The sequence below is a fragment of the Larus michahellis genome, chromosome Z (assembly GCF_964199755.1).
Source record: "Larus michahellis chromosome Z, bLarMic1.1, whole genome shotgun sequence".
NCBI lineage: Eukaryota > Metazoa > Chordata > Aves > Charadriiformes > Laridae > Larus > Larus michahellis.
This window is the reverse complement of record NC_133930.1, coordinates 1362123-1380849: the sequence shown is the minus strand read 5'-3', so window position 1 is coordinate 1380849 and position 18727 is coordinate 1362123. Positions and strand designations below refer to the sequence as shown.

At 51.2% G+C, this 18727-nt stretch overlaps 1 protein-coding gene across 50 annotated transcripts in view; it reads right to left on the bottom strand.

Annotated features, from left to right (window-relative positions):
• Nucleotides 1-14744: 14744 nt before the first annotated feature.
• The window catches only part of TCF4 (transcription factor 4), a 237220-nt gene continuing 233237 nt past the window's right edge, over nucleotides 14745-18727 (bottom strand). For 31 of the 50 annotated variants that reach the window (XM_074571006.1, XM_074571018.1, XM_074571038.1 and 28 more), the window contains 4 exons: nucleotides 18400-18562; nucleotides 16332-16561; nucleotides 15312-15461; nucleotides 14745-15100 (listed from right to left, as the gene is read on the bottom strand). In XM_074571006.1, coding sequence (XP_074427107.1) covers nucleotides 15325-15461; nucleotides 16332-16561; nucleotides 18400-18562 — 530 coding nt within the window. In that variant the 3' untranslated portion in view covers nucleotides 14745-15100; nucleotides 15312-15324. The remainder of the gene's footprint in view (nucleotides 15101-15311; nucleotides 15462-16331; nucleotides 16562-18399; nucleotides 18563-18727) is intronic. The other 19 variants (XM_074571008.1, XM_074570998.1, XM_074571000.1 and 16 more) reach the window with 1 other exon arrangement.

Sequence of the window (18727 nt, the reverse complement as noted above, 5' to 3'; positions counted from 1 at the left end):
GTCTCCAGGCTAGTTTTCCAAACACCCTAAAAACCCCAGTAAGGCTTTTATTTAAGAACAACTAAAGCAGGGCCATAACCAGGTGCACGTGTCACTTTTCGTCTCTACAAGCAAGTTGGTTTGCTTCTTCACCGTTGTTCGGTGGTACTCCTCACCCACATCTCCCAGCCCTCCGGGGGAGCCTGCGTCTCGGTTCGCTCCAGCGTTAGTGCCGTGGCAAGTCATAACTTTCCTCCCTCCATCTGATCTTCGCCCTCTCAGCCCCAGGTAACTGCTTCGGATCCATTCGCCGACTATTCCCAGGACACGGGAACAGCATTTGAGGCGCTTGGATGTGCCCGGCCAGTATTTGGGCCATAAGGATGAATAACTGGCTGCAAAACCCCCAGGGTCGTCGGCAGATCCTCAGCTGGTGTAAGTTATCATACCTCCAGCCACTTCAAAGATTGTTGACTTCAATGAAGCTAAGACAATTTACAGCAAGTCGCAGATCTGCCTCTAATTACGCCGGCTCTGATGCTGTAATATCCTCAGCTTCCTCGAATCCGACTGACTTCCGACCCGCAGCATCAAACGGCCCCGGGGCCGGTACCCGGGAGGAAGGGCAGGGTGATGGGCAGGCTGGGGAAGGGCATCGGGCATTAGGGACAACCCAGCCCCACGCCATCCCTGAATTCAGCTCCTTCCCAAGTCATGCTTTAAAAGCAATATTAATTTTTTAAATTTTTTTGTTTTTTGTTTTTTTTTTTTTTTTTAAAAAGCATAACTCTTTTAATCCGAACCACATTTTTCGCGAGCGAGCCACTACATATTTGCTGTGTTGGGGTTTGGGGTTTTTTCCCCCCCGCTCTTGAAATCAATCCCTCCTGCCAGATCCTTTTCGGATGTCACTCATTGTAGCTCTCGCACCATTAAAACAAACTGACTGCCCCCCCTTCACAGTCGCACCCTCCCCAAAAAATCCCACCCCCTCCCCTAGGAAGAAGCAGGCATTTTGCTGACGGGCGAAGGTTTTGGTTTTTTCCCAAGGATCATCATTAGCGTGAGAGCAGATAAACAGTCGGCGAAGGCAGGCCGGTAGCGTTTCTGGAGCTCAGGGCTCAGCCCCACGCCGCGGGATGGGGCAGGGATGGGGCGAGGGGCTTCCACCCCGGGTGCCAACCTGCCTGCGGGGACGCGGAGGAGACAGGGACACACGGGGTGTGGGTGTGTGTCACAGAAGGGCTGGGAGCACTCCCCAGAGTCTCTCTAGAGGTTTAAGAGATCTCGCTTATCCTTATCATTATGCTCCAAATCTGATAGTCTTATTTCTCCGCTGAAATAAGTTCAATTGACAGCAGATAAGTCTGGCTCAGCAGTCTTGCATTTCTGTTTCTGTTAATCTCTGATTAATTTTAATGGTCTTTCAGCCCCTTTTATTCCACATTATTCGGGACTTTCCCCATAATCTTTGCGTGTAAGCGTGGCTCCCTGGCCTTTAATCCACACCGATATTTTTGGCTTCCCTCGGCGCTTCCCCACCTTCCACCAAAGCTTTTGTCATCAGCTGCTCGTTTCATGGGGTTCTGCTCTTTTTTTTATTTTATTATTGGCGCTGCAGCGGTGTTAACAGAGAGTAGGAACTTAGGATGCTCGGGGGAAGCGAAGGCAGGACCCAGCTTGCCTCCCCCTCCCCGAAGCACTGCCTGGGGGTCACGGTCTGACCCGGCACATCCACCCCCGGCAGAGGGATCTCCCATGGCCTTGCACTAATCCCTTTGCAGCTGCAGCAAGGCCTGGCGGTATTCGCTAATGAGATGCAATTAGCGCTTAGCTGAGATGAAGGGCACCGCTGTATGGGGCTGCCGGGGCTGTGCATCCCCATGCCCCGCGGCGCCGACCCATCCCTGCCCGTGCTTTTCCCAGAGGAGCCATTGTTTTTCCCTATGCAGGCTCAGCGATCCACATGGAAAGCCGTTTTCTCTCCCGCTGCCCCGTATTGTATAATTCACCCCAAATACATTGAACATCTCTTGACTTCAGCCTCCCCTCCACCCCCACGGATGGGCCAGGGGGCACGCACAGCCCGGAGGGACATTTCTCCCTCCGACAGCTCTAATTTCTAGGGAAAAAGTTCGAACTGAACTTGTTGGGCTTTGAAAGACCCCTCTGACCCCTGGTGAGCCTCCCCATCATCAGAGGACGGGCGCCGGGGCTCGCGGCCAGTTGAGATGCAGTGCCCAGCATCCCTGGGGCTGGCTGGGCACCGCTGATAACCCAGCTCCATCCGCTCCGGGTGCTGCCGCCGGGAGGAGCGGATGGTGCCGGTGCCATTCCTGGGGAGGAGAACGGATCACCTCCACAATCAACGCCAGGCACAAACATGGCTTTCATATCTTATCGCTGGGTCAAACGCGACAGCTCAGGTCCCAAAGGCAAAACCATCACCCAGGGGCTACACCGAGCATGGAGACAGGGATGCCCCTGAGCCCCATGACAGCACCGGGACACCCCGGTGATGGGCTTCACATACTGAGGCAGGAGCTCCGTCATCCTAAAGGACACAGCATCATCCCCAAAATTACCCCCGGTGGGTCTGACGTATGGCTTCACCCTTACTGTAGGAGTAGGCTTGGATTTCTGCATCACGCCCCACGCGAGCGATGCTCGCCGACCCCTCCGTCCCTTAGAAAGCCCTGTGAAAAGCCAAGGGACACACCGGCAGCCAAGTGGGAAAATCCCACAACGCACAGCCAAAGCCTCTGTCTATTGAAATGCCATTCTTTCAGAGTTGTTTAGGTTTGTTTTTTTTTTTTTTTAACCGATCCCCTCTCGTCTCCATAAACGCCTGGTCCCTGATCTCCGGTGATCCTCACGAGCCCCCTCAGCACCATGGTCTGGAGGCCAGGCCAGAGGGTCAGCCCGGTCCTCCACGGCATGCCTGAGGAATTGCACTTCATTTTTACATCGCACAAAACAGCCCCAACACTCTGCAAAAGCTAAATATCCTTTTCCACATCTGTATGGGCAAGACTGAGGATTTAGCTCGACTAGTCACCAATGTTTTCTGTCACTTTTTGGCCTGTTTATGCTGGGCACCCGTGTGTACACGTACCCAGAGTCCCCAGGACTTGAACTCTGCCTTCCAGGGCTCCCGTATTTGCCCTCACAGACCATTAAGCCCCAGCGGCTCGCTGGGATGCGGGGTCACAGGCGATGCCAGCCCACGCACTGGGCTCAAATTCGACCCAAAAAAAAAAACCAAACCAAAAAAACCCAACAATGACACCTTGGAGGACGATGACAGGCAGCGCTACGGGGATGCTTCCCCGCCAGACTGGATGCTTCTGGTGTGAAGACTTTAATCACCAAAGCCTGAGCCCCTGCCGTTGCTGGTGGCACAGGACAAAAAGCCACGCGAAGTGTCCCCGCGGCACCGGGGCCTTCTGCAGCCCCAGAGCAACAGCTTGCAGGCTGCAACGCGCTACTTGGTGGGGGTTTCTTTTCCTCCTCTCTTTTTACAAATGCGATTTTTCTCTCGGGATTAGAGCGTCGTTAAGCCCCCCCCACAGCCCAGCGTGCCCTACATCGCCGGCACTGGCCCTTACTGCTCCTCGGGTAGCCAGGTCTGGGGTAGTGGCTGCTGCTCCTGCAGGGAGGACGGGGAGATGCCCGCCATCCTGCTGGCGACTGACCCTTCTGACAAAGTTTAAAAAAAATAACAATAAAAAAACCCCAACAAAACCCAAAACACCAGAAACGGCAGCAACAAACCAGCTCTGGCCTATTTCAGATGCTTTAATCCTCTTTCGACTTCTTTGAAGCGCAGGCTTACGGTTTATTCAGCGCATTTCAGTAAGTATCTGAGCGCTCCCCGGCACATCTGCACCCAAGTTCGCTTTGTGCCGCAGCCCCCGCCGCGCGGCGTCGGGCACGGGGACGCTTCCCCAGGCTTCTCTTCCAGGCAAATCCCAATGGAGTTTGCAGTGCTGCTTCCCCCAGTGCTCCTTTTCTCCCCCCTCCCGATGGAGGCACTGAATGTTTGACAACAGAAAAGTGTTGATCAATATTACGCTCTTGTTAAAAAAAAAAAAAAAAAAAGAGAAATCCTAATAAAATTAAGTTTTGGTTATTTTCAGAATAGAGAGCTGAGTCTGGGGGTGTCTCTGCCCCAGCTCGAGCCCCAGCATCTTCATCTCTCCATCACCAGCCCGTTCCCCACCGACGCCGGCGCGCGCCCACGCAGCTGCGCCGGGGAAGGGATTTAGAAGGCGGCTGCAGGATTTCTCTTATCAATAACAATATTGGCTTAGCGGAGTAAAGGAGATAAACGAGTCCTAGCTAAGGATCTACCCGAGGTATTTAGCGCTTCTGGAGGGATGCCCGGGCTCCGAGGACCCTAAAGCCCAGGCCAAGGGCTGCGTTAAACGCCAGGGCTCTGCCTCCTCCCCGGCAACCCCCCAGCCCGGCTTCACCTTCAGCGTCGCGGGTCCTCACGGAGACGCCGCCGCCGCCACAACACTCTCCTGGCTAACCAATGGGCACTATAGAAATACCACCGAGGTTTTCAGCCGCCCGGCAGCGTCGCGGGGAGGTTTCGTGGTCCTGCGGCCCCGCTGCGCCGCGCCAGGGACAGCTGACTACAATCTGATTAACACTAGATTACAACCGAGCGCGTTTTTAAGAGCTTAAAAGCAGCTCATGCTACAGAAATCTATCTGATCGTATAAGCAGCGGTATTTGAGAAAATCAGTGCTTAGAATCAAACAGAAAATTTTCAGCATTTCTTGCCAAAAGGGCTATTTACTGAAAGAGAAACTTTTCAGCCCATTTCACTTGGCATTGGTTTGTTTTTTGCAGAGACGCCAGCGGGTTGGGAAGGACTCGGAACCCCTCATCACCCTCCAGAGGAGATTCCTGGGTTATTTGGGAGTATTTTGGGGTAACGTTTTCATTGTTCACCAGCAAAGCTTCCAGGTTTGCCCCCACGGGGAATGGGAAAATGCTGGCAGCACTGCCGATCGCCGCATTGGATGGGAAATGGATTTTCCTGGGAAGGACGTTGTCCCAGCTGGCAGGTGGGCAGAGGTACCCCAAAACCCCCTCGTACCCAGGGAAGCACCCATTTGTTCTGCCCAGAAATGCCTCAAATGTGCTTCAACCCCAACAACTTCAGTGATGCTGGTACCGGCAGAAAGGAGGGAGAGAAACTCCTGAAGTCATTCCAAGAGCGTGCAGTCAGTGGTAGCTGGGTAAAATTAAACAATTAGAAGAAAAAACAGCGACTGGAGGTAAAGGAAACATCACTGACCTGAGGCTGGGCAGTCACTGCCAGCACCTCGTCGCCTTGTCACCGAGCTGCCACGCGTCCCCAGCCCGTCCCAGGGCCACCGCACTGCTGGGCAAACACCAGCCTCAGGCAGCCAGTCTTCTGCCACCCCAACAGGCTTCCACCCTGCCTCTGTTCTTAAAAAACCAAATCACATGGCTTGCAAAGGACCTTGCCTCCAATTAACTGATTGATTGATTGATTCTGTGACCGCACCCAGGAACCACCCCTCCCATCACCCAGGGAGCCAAGCAGCTTTTATCCCCCACCTCTGCACCTCCTGATGCTTCTGGTCTGGTTGTTTCCCCAGTGGCTTCACACAGTATCCCATCCCATCCCATCCCATCCCATCCCATCCCATCCCATCCCATCCCATCCCATGCCATCCCATCCCAGCGCTGGGGCCCGGTCTGGCCTGGGTGGCTGCCCTGGGCTTTCTCCCGCAGCACCCCCCTCCCACGGCTTTGGGCACCCCTGGTTTTTTTCCTAGCAGAAGCACCGTGCGCGTGCCCGCGCGGCTATTTTCCACTGCCACCACCCTGCTCCCAGAGGCAATTTTCAAAACGAGCAGCCTGGGGACACCAGGTGACAGCTACCAATGGGCACTGCCACCATGAGGGCCGGTGGCCACCACCCTGGTGTGTGCCCTGGGCCTTTTCAGTGCCCGCTGAGCAAAGCCTGCCCGTGCCAAACACCGTCATTGCGCAGCGGTTTGGGGCACGGGACCCCGGGCTGCCTTGTCCTGCACTGGCCCCTGGGCTAACGCTGTGTGCCTTGGCTGGGTAGAGTGGGGCAGAGTTTGCCCAGCATAGCTTATAACCAGCTTCTGCTCCGAGGGGACAGATTTCCCCAGTCTGTCCCACCAGGAGCTCTGCAAAACCCTCTGAGGTTGCTGCCACTGCCCCGATGGCCACCAGAGCGGCACCTGTGGCCACTCACCCACCGGCCGGCAGGGGCTGAGTCCTCCTGGGTTGTGGGGGAGCTCAGGCAGAGGCATTGCATGCAAACTGATGCAGGACTTTTGCTCTTGCCCTGTTTTCTCTATTATTGCTCTTTTTTGGCATCAGAAAAACGCAGCCGTTGCGAAAGCCACCGCTGCACGGGTGGCCCGGCTCCCCGGGGATGTTCCCTCCGCGAGAGGAACTGCTCTGTAAATAGGACTACCCAAAACACCAGGTCTTTCTCCTAATCACAGGCAAGAAGCCGTGGCGATGTCTTGTCTTTTTTTGGCGATCTTTGAGACGCCGGCACGGAGCCGAGGGCCAGCCCGCTTGGCCTGGCGGTGCCATCTGCTCCCCATGGCGCTGGGTGACAGCCCCTGCTGTCCCCGAACCAGCCCCGCTCCTCTCCTCCTCCTCGAGCACGCCAACACCCATACCAAAGCCCAAAGGCTGTTTGCACCCTCCCCTTGCCCACGTGCGAAGCAGCATCTGCCAGCCATGCGGCGTCTGGGGGACGCCCTGAAGTAGGAGGTGAGTCAGCCACCGCGTTCTTCCCTCCAGGCCAGGAGGGCTTGTCTTCAGAGACGGTCCGTGCCACCAAATCGATGAGTGCTAGGGTTCAAATAAGCGTGGGGAGCTGCCAGCAGCAGGGCCAGGGCGTTTGGCATCCAGACGTAAAAGGACGACGCTGCGTGAAAGCCTTTGTGCCGGCGTGCCCCTCGTCGCGCCCCGGCGTGAGCAGGTTTCAGCTCTGAGAACCACAGTGGGAAGGAAACGAGAGCAGGGGAGCTGCATTTTAGCCTCAGCGTTGTTTTTAAAAAAAAAAACACAACAAAACAAAACAAAAAAAAAAACCCCAAACCTAAATGCCCAGAGAAAGTCAATACAGGGTGTTCACCCGAGGGCTCTTCTCGGGCTCGGATGGGGCTGAGAGTCCCTGTCCCCCCCATGTCCCCGTCTGTGTAACGCCGCCGGGCTCCCTGTCCGAGCCGAGAGGACGAGGCGGTTTCATTCCCAGTGTTCCCACTGCGAAGATTTACAAGCTCAGGACACTTGAGATGTATTTACTGGCTACCAACATAACTGAGGAGTAATTGCATGGGGTATCAAGCCAGCTTTCCTCGAGCTGTCGGCCACGGGACAGGGTGGGACGAATCCTCATCCAGACTCTATCTATAGAGGCAACAGAAGAATGAAACCCATTCTTTCACCCTTCAGCTCTTCTATTCTTTTTTGGAAGAAATTTGGAGACCCGTAGCTTTATTAGTAAACAAACAAACCAAAAAAAAAAAGCAAAGCCCAAACTCCTCATAAATGAATTACCAACTGAATGTCCTGTTGAAAGCCCTCTAAATGTGGCGTGGCTGAGCTGCTGTCAGTGGCCAAATCACAGAATGGTTTGGGTTGGAAGGGACATTAAAGCCCGTCCAGTGCCACCCCCTGCCCTGGGCAGGGACACCTCCCACCAGCCCAGGTTGCTCCAAGCCCCGGCCAACCTGGCCTTGAACCCCTCCAGGGATGGGGCAGCCACAGCTTCTCTGGGCAACCTGGGCCAGGGGCTCACCACCCTCACACCAAAGAATTGCTTCCCAATATCCCATCTAGATCTCCCCTCTTTCCGTTTAAAACCGTTCCCCCTCATCCCGTGGCTCCCCTCCCTGATCCAGAGTCCCTCCCCAGCTCTCCTGGAGCCCCTTGAGGGACTGGAAGGGGCTGGAAGGTCTCCGCGGAGCCTTCTCTTCTCCAGGCTGAACCCCCCCAGCTCTCTCAGCCTGTCCTCCCAGCAGAGGGGCTCCAGCCCTCCCAGCGTCTCCATCCCCTCTCTGCCCATCCCTGGGCTGGCAGAGCTGTGCCCGGTGCCCATCCCACCCGTGCGCCCGTCCCAGCCCTCGCAGCCCCTCGGGACACCCTCTCAGTAAAACACCTTTGGTTTCTGCAGGTGGAGAACTAACCCCTGAGCGCTGGCGAGCGGCCCTGGTGCCCGGGGGAAGATGTGGGCACCGGGTGGTGGCCGGGTGGCTGGTGCTGGGTTGCCCACGCTGCCTCCTCCTCCTCCTCCATCCCTGCCCGCCCGGCTTCTCGCTCCAGCCGGGCTGTGCTGGGACCGATGGCAGCGGGGATGATGCTTCCCGGGCAGAGGAGGGCTGGCAGCACCCAGACGCACTGGGCAGGTGGCTCCGGTGGCATCTTCAGAGCAGGTAACGCAGGCAGAAAAGGGCAGGGGCTCCTGCTGGGTCCAGGCTCTCAGTGCTGGGAAGGAGAGGTCTGGTTGTGCTGGTTGCGGATGAAAAGCAGGGTGGTGGGCCCAGGGGTTGCAGGAGTTCCTCCAAAACGAGCTGAGAGCCGGCAGTGCACATGGAGACCCCCCTGGGCCAGCCACGCATAGCCTTGACGGGCTGGACCCGAAAGCCACCTTCTCCACCAGGGATTAACTGGAGATCAGGGAATTGTGGAATTGCCGAGGTTGGAAGGGACCTTTCAGATCATCGAGTCCAACCATCAACCCAACTCTGGCAAAAACCAGCACTAAACCGTTCATGTTCTGAGAAGTCAGAGCACCCTCCCCCAGGAAACCCCACGGAGCCAGCGGCCGCAGTGATTTAAAATGCCCCCCTGTCCTGGTGGGGAAGGAAAACTGGGTTAAACACGCCGTTTCATTTGGAACACTGAAACAGACCGAACGGCATCGTTCAGGAGCAATGACGAATCGTGGCAGAAGGGAAAACCGCGGCAACAGAACTCCCTTCGTTGGCAAAACTAGAGGTGTCACCGTTCACAAGCGTGGCAAGGATCAGGTGGGCGTCACGTACCACCCGTTAAATCAAGTCCTCACTTTTTGCCACCGAGGGCCGCCCTGATGGGCCTTGCAGGGTGCTGACATGATCCCAGAGACACCGCGCAGGATAAAGAATTCCTCAGTGCAAATCTGCAGTGGTTTTTATGTCCATCTCGGGTGTCGTACACGCGTGGCGTGAACCAGGCCCCCCCCCGAGCTTGTCCCAACCCAACCCAACCCAAGGCCGTTCCACCAAGGTCCCCTCTCAGCTTGTACGTCCCCCACCACCGCGATTCGGTAAGATGTGAGGCGAGGAGTTTGTAACGGGTCTGAACTCGGCGGTTTCCATCGGGCTTGAGAAGGTCCAACAGTGCCAACCGCAAGGGAATTATTACCAAAAACCAAGTGTAAACACCGTGAAACCGTGAGTGTGGTTGGCAACGCTCGGTTTGCAACCGTTGTGCATCTTGGGTCTTCACGCCGGCTCCAACCGTGAAACCGTGGCGGAGAAAAGCCTACGGAAGAGCTGACCCAGCGACTCACGCCCGGCCACAGCGCAGCCCTCCGCGGTCCACATTTTTGGCAGATACGCAGCCTCGGGTTTTACAGATTCCGCCTGTTTTTCCAAGGCTCGTGGGTCGGCTTTGCCCGCGCTCCAGCATCGAGCAGGTGCTTTGTATTCTTCCAGGGGCTCGGGTTTCAGGGTGAAACACAGGTGTTTTACTTAGGGAACAGAGCAAAATCTAGATGCGAATGAAAATGTGTTTTTAGAGCACGTGCCTTTGCCAACGTTCCCGGAGGGTGAAGAAGCCAACGTGGGGGAAGCCCGAAACGCTCGACCCCGGCTCCTCCGGCCACCCCAGCCGCGCAACACCGAGCCCGCCAGGCCACACAAAAACGTATCTTTTTGTACACACACACACACACACACATATATATATATATAAAAAAAAAGCGCCCCCGTTCTCCTAAGAACCCCCCCAAAACCAGGCCGGGGTGCAGCCGGCCCCGGCGGCGCTGGGCAACGCGGAATGAAATGAAAGCCAAGTGTCGGAAAGGGTTTATAAAAATGGCACATTTATTGCTACAGAACGGTCATGTACATGACGGCATCGAATAACTACAGATGAGAAACAGGTAATGGCCTACACCAAGCTGGCTTTGTTTGCTTGTCATCTTCTTGAAGGAACTCCAGCACACAACCTGTTTGGACACTTCTACAAATCAGAAATACACCAAAAAACATGAAAAAATCGAGGCACTCAGCCACACATTGAAAACAAGGTGTAACTGTTCATCTTTTTTTTTTTCTTTTTTTTTTTGATATTTTTCCTTTTTTTTCTTTTTTTCCCCTTTTTTTTGTTTTTTTTTTTTTTTCATTTTTACTGCTGCAGCTATGTGTACAGTCGCAAAAATTTCCCCGTTGCGACCTACAACTAAAAAAAAAAAGCTACCATACAGTTTCATCTCAATAACACATGGTAAAATAACATCTTTTAAATAGTAAAATAAAGTAACAAACTTTTACTCAGAATGATTCCAAAAATCTACAAAGAAGAAATATTCAGAATCTGACAATTTTTTTTCTTTTTTTTTTTTTTTTTCTCCGTAATATTCATGGTATAAAAGGATTGCTCCTGTGAAAAATAAGCCAAATATATTTTTTTATTTTTAAATTTAGTTTTTTTTTTTTTTTTCCTACTAGGGTGTACTACAGTCTATTTTATAGCAAAAAGAGCACTAGACAAACGAAGCTTTATAACAAAAAGCCAGGCACTGATACATGGTAAATCTCTGCTTTTTTTTTTTTTTCTTATCTTCACTTAATTGCATCACAAGTAACAAGAATGAAAAAGGCCACAGTTCATATATTTTCACCATTACATAAGTCTATAATACTTGAAATGAGTATGGTCAAACCAGCACTGCACAAATATGAATCAACTTCAAGTCCCATGAGAAAGAACGGGTGTTTTGTTTTTGTTTTGTTTTGTTTTGTTTTTTTAAAAAAACAAACCAAACCCAACAAAACAAAACCCAAACAAACAAAACAAAAAGGAAACGAAAAGGTAGGGCCCCCCCGGGCCCTGGTGCCCCGCTGTGTTGGAATTCATCGTATTCCACCTCTAGGTTTTGTATTATTTTTTTTTTTTCCAGTCAACCAGTGGACTAATTTTTTCTTTTCTTTTTTTTTTTCCTATTTTTTTTTGAATTTTTTTTTGAATTTTTTTTTTTTTTCATTTGTGCTTGTTTCCGCTGAAATCTCTTCGTTCCTGGCAAATATTCTGGATTGTTCGCTTTTTTGGACACGCATCATTCTTCTGCCTCTTGGATACAAAGGTGAACCCCCCCCTCCTCTCCCTGACCTCCCCACCCCCCCACCCCCCGTCTTCAGCACCTTCCCCCCCACCCCCACCCCCGACCCCTGAAAAAAAACTGAAAAAAAAAGCCCCAAACCAACCCAAAAAAGCTCGGAAGACTGAATCGGTACAAGTTGCATCACTGGTAGGACTGACAGTTGTATAAACATGAGTGTTCCTCGCAGCTACACAGAAGACGAATGGTAAAAAAGTTCCGGATGAACGGGTTCCCTACTCGGCGCATTCATAAATTACTGGAATGTGGAGGTGGATCAGGTCAGATAAAGCCGCTAATTCGAGATTTCGTTCTTTCAGAGTTTCTCGGCCCGGTTCTGTTACCCCAGGGTACGGCTTTCTAAAACCTTCGGCGCTTTCATTCCGGTAGCATCGGCTCAATCCCCTCGGAGAAAGGCAGCTCGGGATGCGCACGCCTTCCCGGGGGGCTGGGAAATGATGGCAAAAAACCGACGGGTTACACGCTCGTGAGGGGCTTTTGGTTTCGAAATCTCGCCTTGTCTGGAGTGGAAGCCGGCCAGGGTGCTGGGTCCTTCCACCCGGGAGGGAGGAGGGTGCGTCGCCCGGGGGCCAGGCGCCTGCCACATCCATCCCGGCAGCGGGAGCCGCCCGGCATCGCCCCGGCTGCCCCGCCAGACCCGCTGCTGGCCCGACAACAAAAGCTTTTCCATCCTTATTTTTTCTTTTTTTTTTTTTTTTTAAGTTCCAGAAGAAACTAAACCGGTCATTTATTGTCTGTTCACAGATCGCTTTAAATAAACGTGAAGTTGGTCTTATCATTATTATTTTTTTCTTTTTTACACGGTTTAGGAGAAGCACAGTCCTCGGCATCCTGATGGTCTCCGTGCCGCTCCCTACCCCGGGGTGCTCTCGGATGGAACCCGGCGTGATCCGCCGGCTCCGAGGCCTCCTGGAAAACACACTATCGTATGGCTTGTTCATCGGCATCGTGCTCTTGGCAGCATCCGGAGGCCCAGCAGAGCGCGGAGCAGCCCCCGCGGGGACCCCCGACCCCTCAGCGCCAGGGTTCGGGGTTGGGGGGGGCTCCAGCTTTATCCCGCCCCACCTCTCCGATCAACCCGCTCCGAGTCCAGCCGTTCTCCTGCAAGAAAGCCTTTGCCGCTGGGGATGGAGCGCGGTCTCCTCCTCTAGCAGTTGAATCCACCTCCACATTTGAGAAACTTATCGGCAACTCAAAAACATTGAGAAGTTTTCTCGCTACGGAAGGTATTTACAGTTTTCAGCACGCACACAGCTAATCCGAATGGGAATGGGGACGGCCAAGGTGAGCACGTGGTTAACTATCGTATTTGTTCTTTACGTTTTGTTTTTTTTCTTTTTTTTTTTTCAGAAACAAACATAAAATTCAGATTCTCGTATCTCACTGTTTCGTTTAAATGAGACTTTGTTGCTTTTTTTTTAACCACACAGATTTTTATAAACAAACAAAAAAAAACCAAACCCGATACAATGTATTAAAACACATAATAACAAGAGTCTACATGTAAAAATATAACTTTTACATACACAATTTCAAAATAATGATACGTTTGCCATTTGTTGCATAAAATTTACAAATGTATTTTTTCATTACTCTATAACTGGCAAAACAGGAGAACAGATGGAACATTTAGACCGTTTGATGGATTTATGGCATTTATTCAGTGTTGATAGGTGGAAAAATCTACTCGAACAGGGAGATTTTATTTCAAATACATGCCAGGTTGGTGTGGCTGTAAAAATAGAAGCTGGAATTAAGAGACAAAAGGATGCTGACAAATACTTAACTAGGAGCACTATCTGTTAATCGCACTGTACACCAAAGTCCATCGTTATTAAGGTTCGCTATGGAAGTTGGTTCGATTGCGCCCAGACTCCAAAGCTAGTTATCTGATGAGCTGCTGTGCCATAGTTTGAGCTATGTTACTATTAAATATGTTCAGTAAAAACTTCATTCGTACTGGCCAGAGAAATACTGTACTACCACCCCTCCTCGAGAAAGTGCAACTTAATGCTTTAGGACTCATAAGGCTCGGTATAATGCTGCATGATGACCGAAATTGGCATTTTTCACAAAGAAAGGAGGAGGCAGCAAGTGGTCTACGCTTAAATAATCCACTTAAAAAACGAGAGAAGAACAACGGAAAGAGAGAAGTCGATCAAATCTGTCACACTACTTGCAATTCCCCCCCCCCCCGCCCCGGCCCCATCCCCGCCACCCCCCGCCCCGCAATGGTCCCCCGCCCCCCCCTCCCACCCCTTCCCCCACCCCCCCCCCCCCCCAAAAAATCTGACCATGTATTCAGCAACGCCTCACTGCACACTATTTAGGCTACACACATAGGTAACGCTTTAATCGGTTCGTTAATCACAGCCACTTGATTCCGTTACGTTTCCGATGATATAAACATTGGAAGGCACAGTGGTAACATTGGAGCATTCTAACCTTGTACCTCTGAAAATCCCAGCCCGGGGGGGGGTGGGGGGGGTGGGGTCGGTGGGGGGGGCGGCAGGGTTTTGGGGTGGGGGGGGGGCGGCGGGGCGTCCCCCTTCCGCGTCCCCCTCCGCGTCCCGTGTCCCGTCCCCCGCCCCGTCCCCCCGCGCCCCCGGACGGCGGGAACGACTCGCCACTTTTCCTTATGAATGAGAAGCAAGGTCAGGGTCAGCGTTAGAGCCCGCGCCGCCCCTCCAGAGACAGAGCTGGCACTACGGGTGACAACAACGAAAAAACGGGGGAGGGAGGGGGAACGGGGACGGGGGGACAGAAATAAGACGAAAAAAAATCCTTATTTACAGTAAAATCTTCTTTTTAAAAAAGTTAATCAGTACTATTTTTTTACAGGAGCAAAAAAGTCCGAAACAAATGAACAAAAGCTTACCATATTCACTAAATTTTTAATATATATTTATATATATATTTATATATATATATTTGTCATAGGTCTATAAGATCCATCTGTTCCTCCTACCCTAAGGAATGGCTAATGTCATCGCTTCAGTTTTCATTAGGACGTTTGCTGGTTTTGTAAATATCTGGGCAGCAAAGCTTCCCTTTTAATATCCAGTAAGTATAAACACTAGCTGTCTAGCACACCAACAAAAACGCTCGGGTTTTTTTTTTTTTCCTTTTTTTTTTCTTCAGAAGTACACTTTTTCATTATTGCAAGTTTACAATTTTAAATTAAATATTTTTTTTTTTAACTCTCAGACTTACAAATTAATTATATTTTTTCTTTTTTCCTTTTTTTTTGTTTTTTTTTTTTTTTTTTGTTTTGTTTTTTTTTTCCAAAAGAAAGTTTAGGCACAAATGCATTGTCCCACAGTGTGGAGAAGATTGCCATTCAGTCTCTGGGCTGTGCACTTACAGCTCGTAACATACTGCGTTAGACATTCTGCATGATATGTTAAAGAGAGTCGTCCCTCAAGTTGCACTTTTTTTTGTTTGTGGTTTTTTTTTCGTGGTTTTTTTTGTTGTTGTTGTTGTGGTGGTGGTTTGTTTTTTTGTTTTTTTTTTTTTTCCTTTTCTCGGTTTTAATAATCGGGAATGCTGAAATCTCTTGCGTCTGTGATTCTTAACTACTCAGACTTGTCTTATATTACAAAAAAAGGGGTTAAGGAGAAGTGTTTATGTGGGTTTAAGATAATACAGCTGTTAAGGAAGTGGTCTCTTGCTTAAATGAAGAAATGTGGCAACTTGGACCTGCGGAAGAAGTAAAAAATCTCATCAGTCCCGGGGAGGCGAGCGGGGGTCCCCACACCCTCCTCCAGCACCCCGCCGCCTCCCAAACCACCCGCGCTGGCCGGGCCACCCAAAAATCACTTTCCAAGGGATGGGCTGGCACGTCCCCCCCTGTTTGCGGCCCCCCGGTGTGGGGCAGGGGGTCCCGAGGCACGGCTGCGAATGAACTTGCCTTTAATTTTTTTTTACATCTGTCCCATGTGATTGGAGGCGTCTCCCATCCCAGGGTGGGGTCCTGCCAGGGAAAGCGGAGGAGGATCTGAAGATACTTTCTCTTCTTCCCTTCTTTTCAGACACGCTGCTTTCGGGTTCAGGTTTCTTTCTGTTGAATTGAAGCAAAAAGGCCACGTCAAACATTCCCATTTTAATACCAGATTGGTCATAGAATCACAGAATTGCCTGGGTGGGAAGGGACCTTTCAGATCAGTGAATCCAACCATCAACCCAACACTGACAAAAACCATCGCTAAATCATAGAATCATAGAACTATTTAGGTTGGAAGGGACCTTTCCAATCATTGAGTCCAACCATCAACCCAACCCTGACAAAACCCACCCCTAACCGATGTCCCTCAGCACCACGTCTGCCCGGCTTTTAAATCCCTCCAGGAGTGGTGACTCCACCATGTCCCTGGGCAGCCTGGGCCAAGGCTTGACAACACTTTCGGTGAAGAAATTTTTCCTAATATCCATCCTAAACCTCCCCTGGCGCAACTTGAGGCCATTTCCTCTTGTCCTATCGCCTGTTCCTTGGGAGAAGAGACCGACGTTTCAAATAATGAATGGACAGTTATTGGCTCCAGGGAATTTAACGGGCTGAAGAGGAGGATGCAGCTTGGTCAGGCCAAGCGCTGAAATGCAGCGTGACTCCATACACAAGCCCTGCAAACACCTCCGCGTTTGAGCGTTGCGACGGAGCAGCCAAGCTTAATACTGCACTTGGATCTTGCTAAAGAAGGTAAAATGTGCCGAGGCTGCCAGGAGCTACACCAGCATCCCCAGTGCTAGAGCTGGAGGGGAACACTGGCACCCCGGGTGCTCGGAGATGCTTGTCTGCCTCTGGGTGCCAAGGTCTTGCCTCTCTTCTTGGTTCCTGGTGCCCTTTCCAGGATTTCCCCAAGCCAGGAAGGTGTGTTTGGCATGGCCGAAGCCCAGGAGGGACGTCAGGAGACACAAGAGGTGGCACACTGACCTCTGACTTGCTGCTCTAAGCTGAGGATGACAGCCACGGCCTGGTGTAAGATCAGGAGCTTGGTCTGGGGCTTGTCGCTCTTCAGATGGAGCTGCACCATCCGGCCCAACTCCTTGAAAGCCTCGTTGATGTCGCGGACGCGCAGGCGCTCCCGAGCGTTGTTGGCCATTCTCCTTTCCTTTTCCCTCTCGGCCTTCTGCTCCGGTGTCAGGTCTTCGTCATCGTTATTGCTGGGAGACAAAAGGAATACATCATTTTCTAATGGTGCAGAGAATAAACAGCGCAAAGATTTTCAACAGACTTTGTCCAAAGTCACGAGCAAGTCACGCCCAGACACCGTCTGAGCCATTCTGATTTGCCGCTCCTCTTCCACCAAACCTACGCAAAATCTGGCCTCCTAACATTTTACACTGGGCAAAGCCTTGGTTTGTAACGAAGCTTTACAATCTGCAAGGCAGGACTTCTGATATTTAAAAGACACAAATATAAAGCTTTTTTTTTTTCAGTAACATATTTTATCGCAGGCAATACTGCAACGCTTTTAAGCGGTGGCGCACCCCCACTCAGCAGTAGCTTCCAAGCCAGAAAGATGACCCTGCATTTACACATTTCCCTTTCAGCAGACCGTTATTCCGGTTTGGGAAGGACGTTTCTCTGCTACCGAAGGTGGGGAATAATCGTCCTGTCCAATGGTGGCAGTGGGGGGCCACGGGAGTGGGCAGCACCCCAGCCCCCGCACGGGGCACCGGAACGCCCCTGGGCAAAGAGCCACCCAAGTAATGGATGGCCACGAAGGGCCCTACGGTCAACTTCTGCATGCTTTCTGCAACAAAACTGCTTTCTATCTGGATAAAATGATGATTTTAAATCGAAAACACATCCACTGGTGAGTCACTGGCACTATATAATTTGAATTGGTTATGCAAATGGAGTAATAAATTTTCAGCAGCCCTAACAACATGGATTTAGACACATAACTAAATACCAGGAGTAACCTTTTAAAGCTGCAAGCATGTTAAAAGCAAAAATGTTAGCCTACAAAAGCTTCAAAGCACATATAAATATGCATAAGCGACAGCATATTTGTTGAATTAACAAGAACTCCGATCACCTCACATCAGCATAAAGGTGCTTTCTTCTTACCATATCATAAACGCGCATGAAAGCCTCACTTCTACATATGGTGACTTCAACACATTTATTCAGAGAAAATCTCGAGTGTCACGTATTTTCTCCAGTCGTAAGAGACGTGAATGCAATTAACGTTTTAAACACGGGCGGGCGCCGGCCGGAGCAGTGGAAGGAGAAAAGGCAGAAGGACACTGCCATTCATCTCTAAAAAAAGAAAATCCCCCGCACAAAGCAGGCTCGTGCCCGGATTTCAGCCTGATTGGGATTTTTTGCTACGCTGACGAGTATCTGTCCTGGCGCGGCAGGGGAAAACCAAGGGACAGAAGGAAAGGCTGTCCCTCGCCCAGGTTCACCTTTGCAGCGCCCATAGATTCCTGTTCACCATGGGCAGGCGTTCCCAAATGATAAAATCCAGCCACGGCTTCACTAATACCTTCTGAAAATTTACAAAGAATACGCCAAACAAGTAAAGACCTCTAAACCTAAGGAGCCCTAGAGATTTACAGAAATGGAGGACTGGGAATGATAAATTTATTTCAGAGATAAAAGCAAAGCACGCGGTTTGTTAGCTCAGACGCAGGCGCGATCAGCTCTTCGGCACGTTTTTAAAGAGATGGAAATCCACACTGTATTCCAATTTGCAAGCACCGGCAGAGAGGAATAACAGCCCAATTCATAGATTTTGAGCGTAACGCAATCTCTTTGCAGCTTGCGGAGAACTTGCTCAGTGTCCAAATTTGGGAATTGTTCGAATTTGAGGATGTCCTGGAGTACAGGTACCAGAAAGGCGCTCGGTACTGCCAGAACAGCCATGCCGTAACTCTTAGGCTGTGGTTTTACCTGCCAGGAAGAAACCTCATAGTTTCCTCCTGTTCTGTTCACTTCATCGAAATCCAGTAAAGGAATTAAATGAAGCGACACTATTATATACTGTTACCTAGATCTTGACCTAGTAATTGATTTGATATCCTTCTTGTCATCCTCTAGTTTCTTGTCCTCAGAAGACTTGGTGTCCTGGAGGTTTTCGTCTCCCTCGTCGTCAGATTTGATTTCAGAGCTACCCGAAGAGACGCTCTGCCCTTGCAGTCCGGTTGGCATGCCTGCGAGAGAACACAGGGACGAGCCGTCAAAGCAGCACTAAAACCAACGCCTCAGTGGTGCGGGTCTGTCCCCTCTGTCCCCGACGAAGGGGACAGCCCCAGCTGGCTGCTGCGGAGCCAGGCCTGGGGGTGGCACCTCCGGAAAAGGGGGTTTCAGCTGGGACT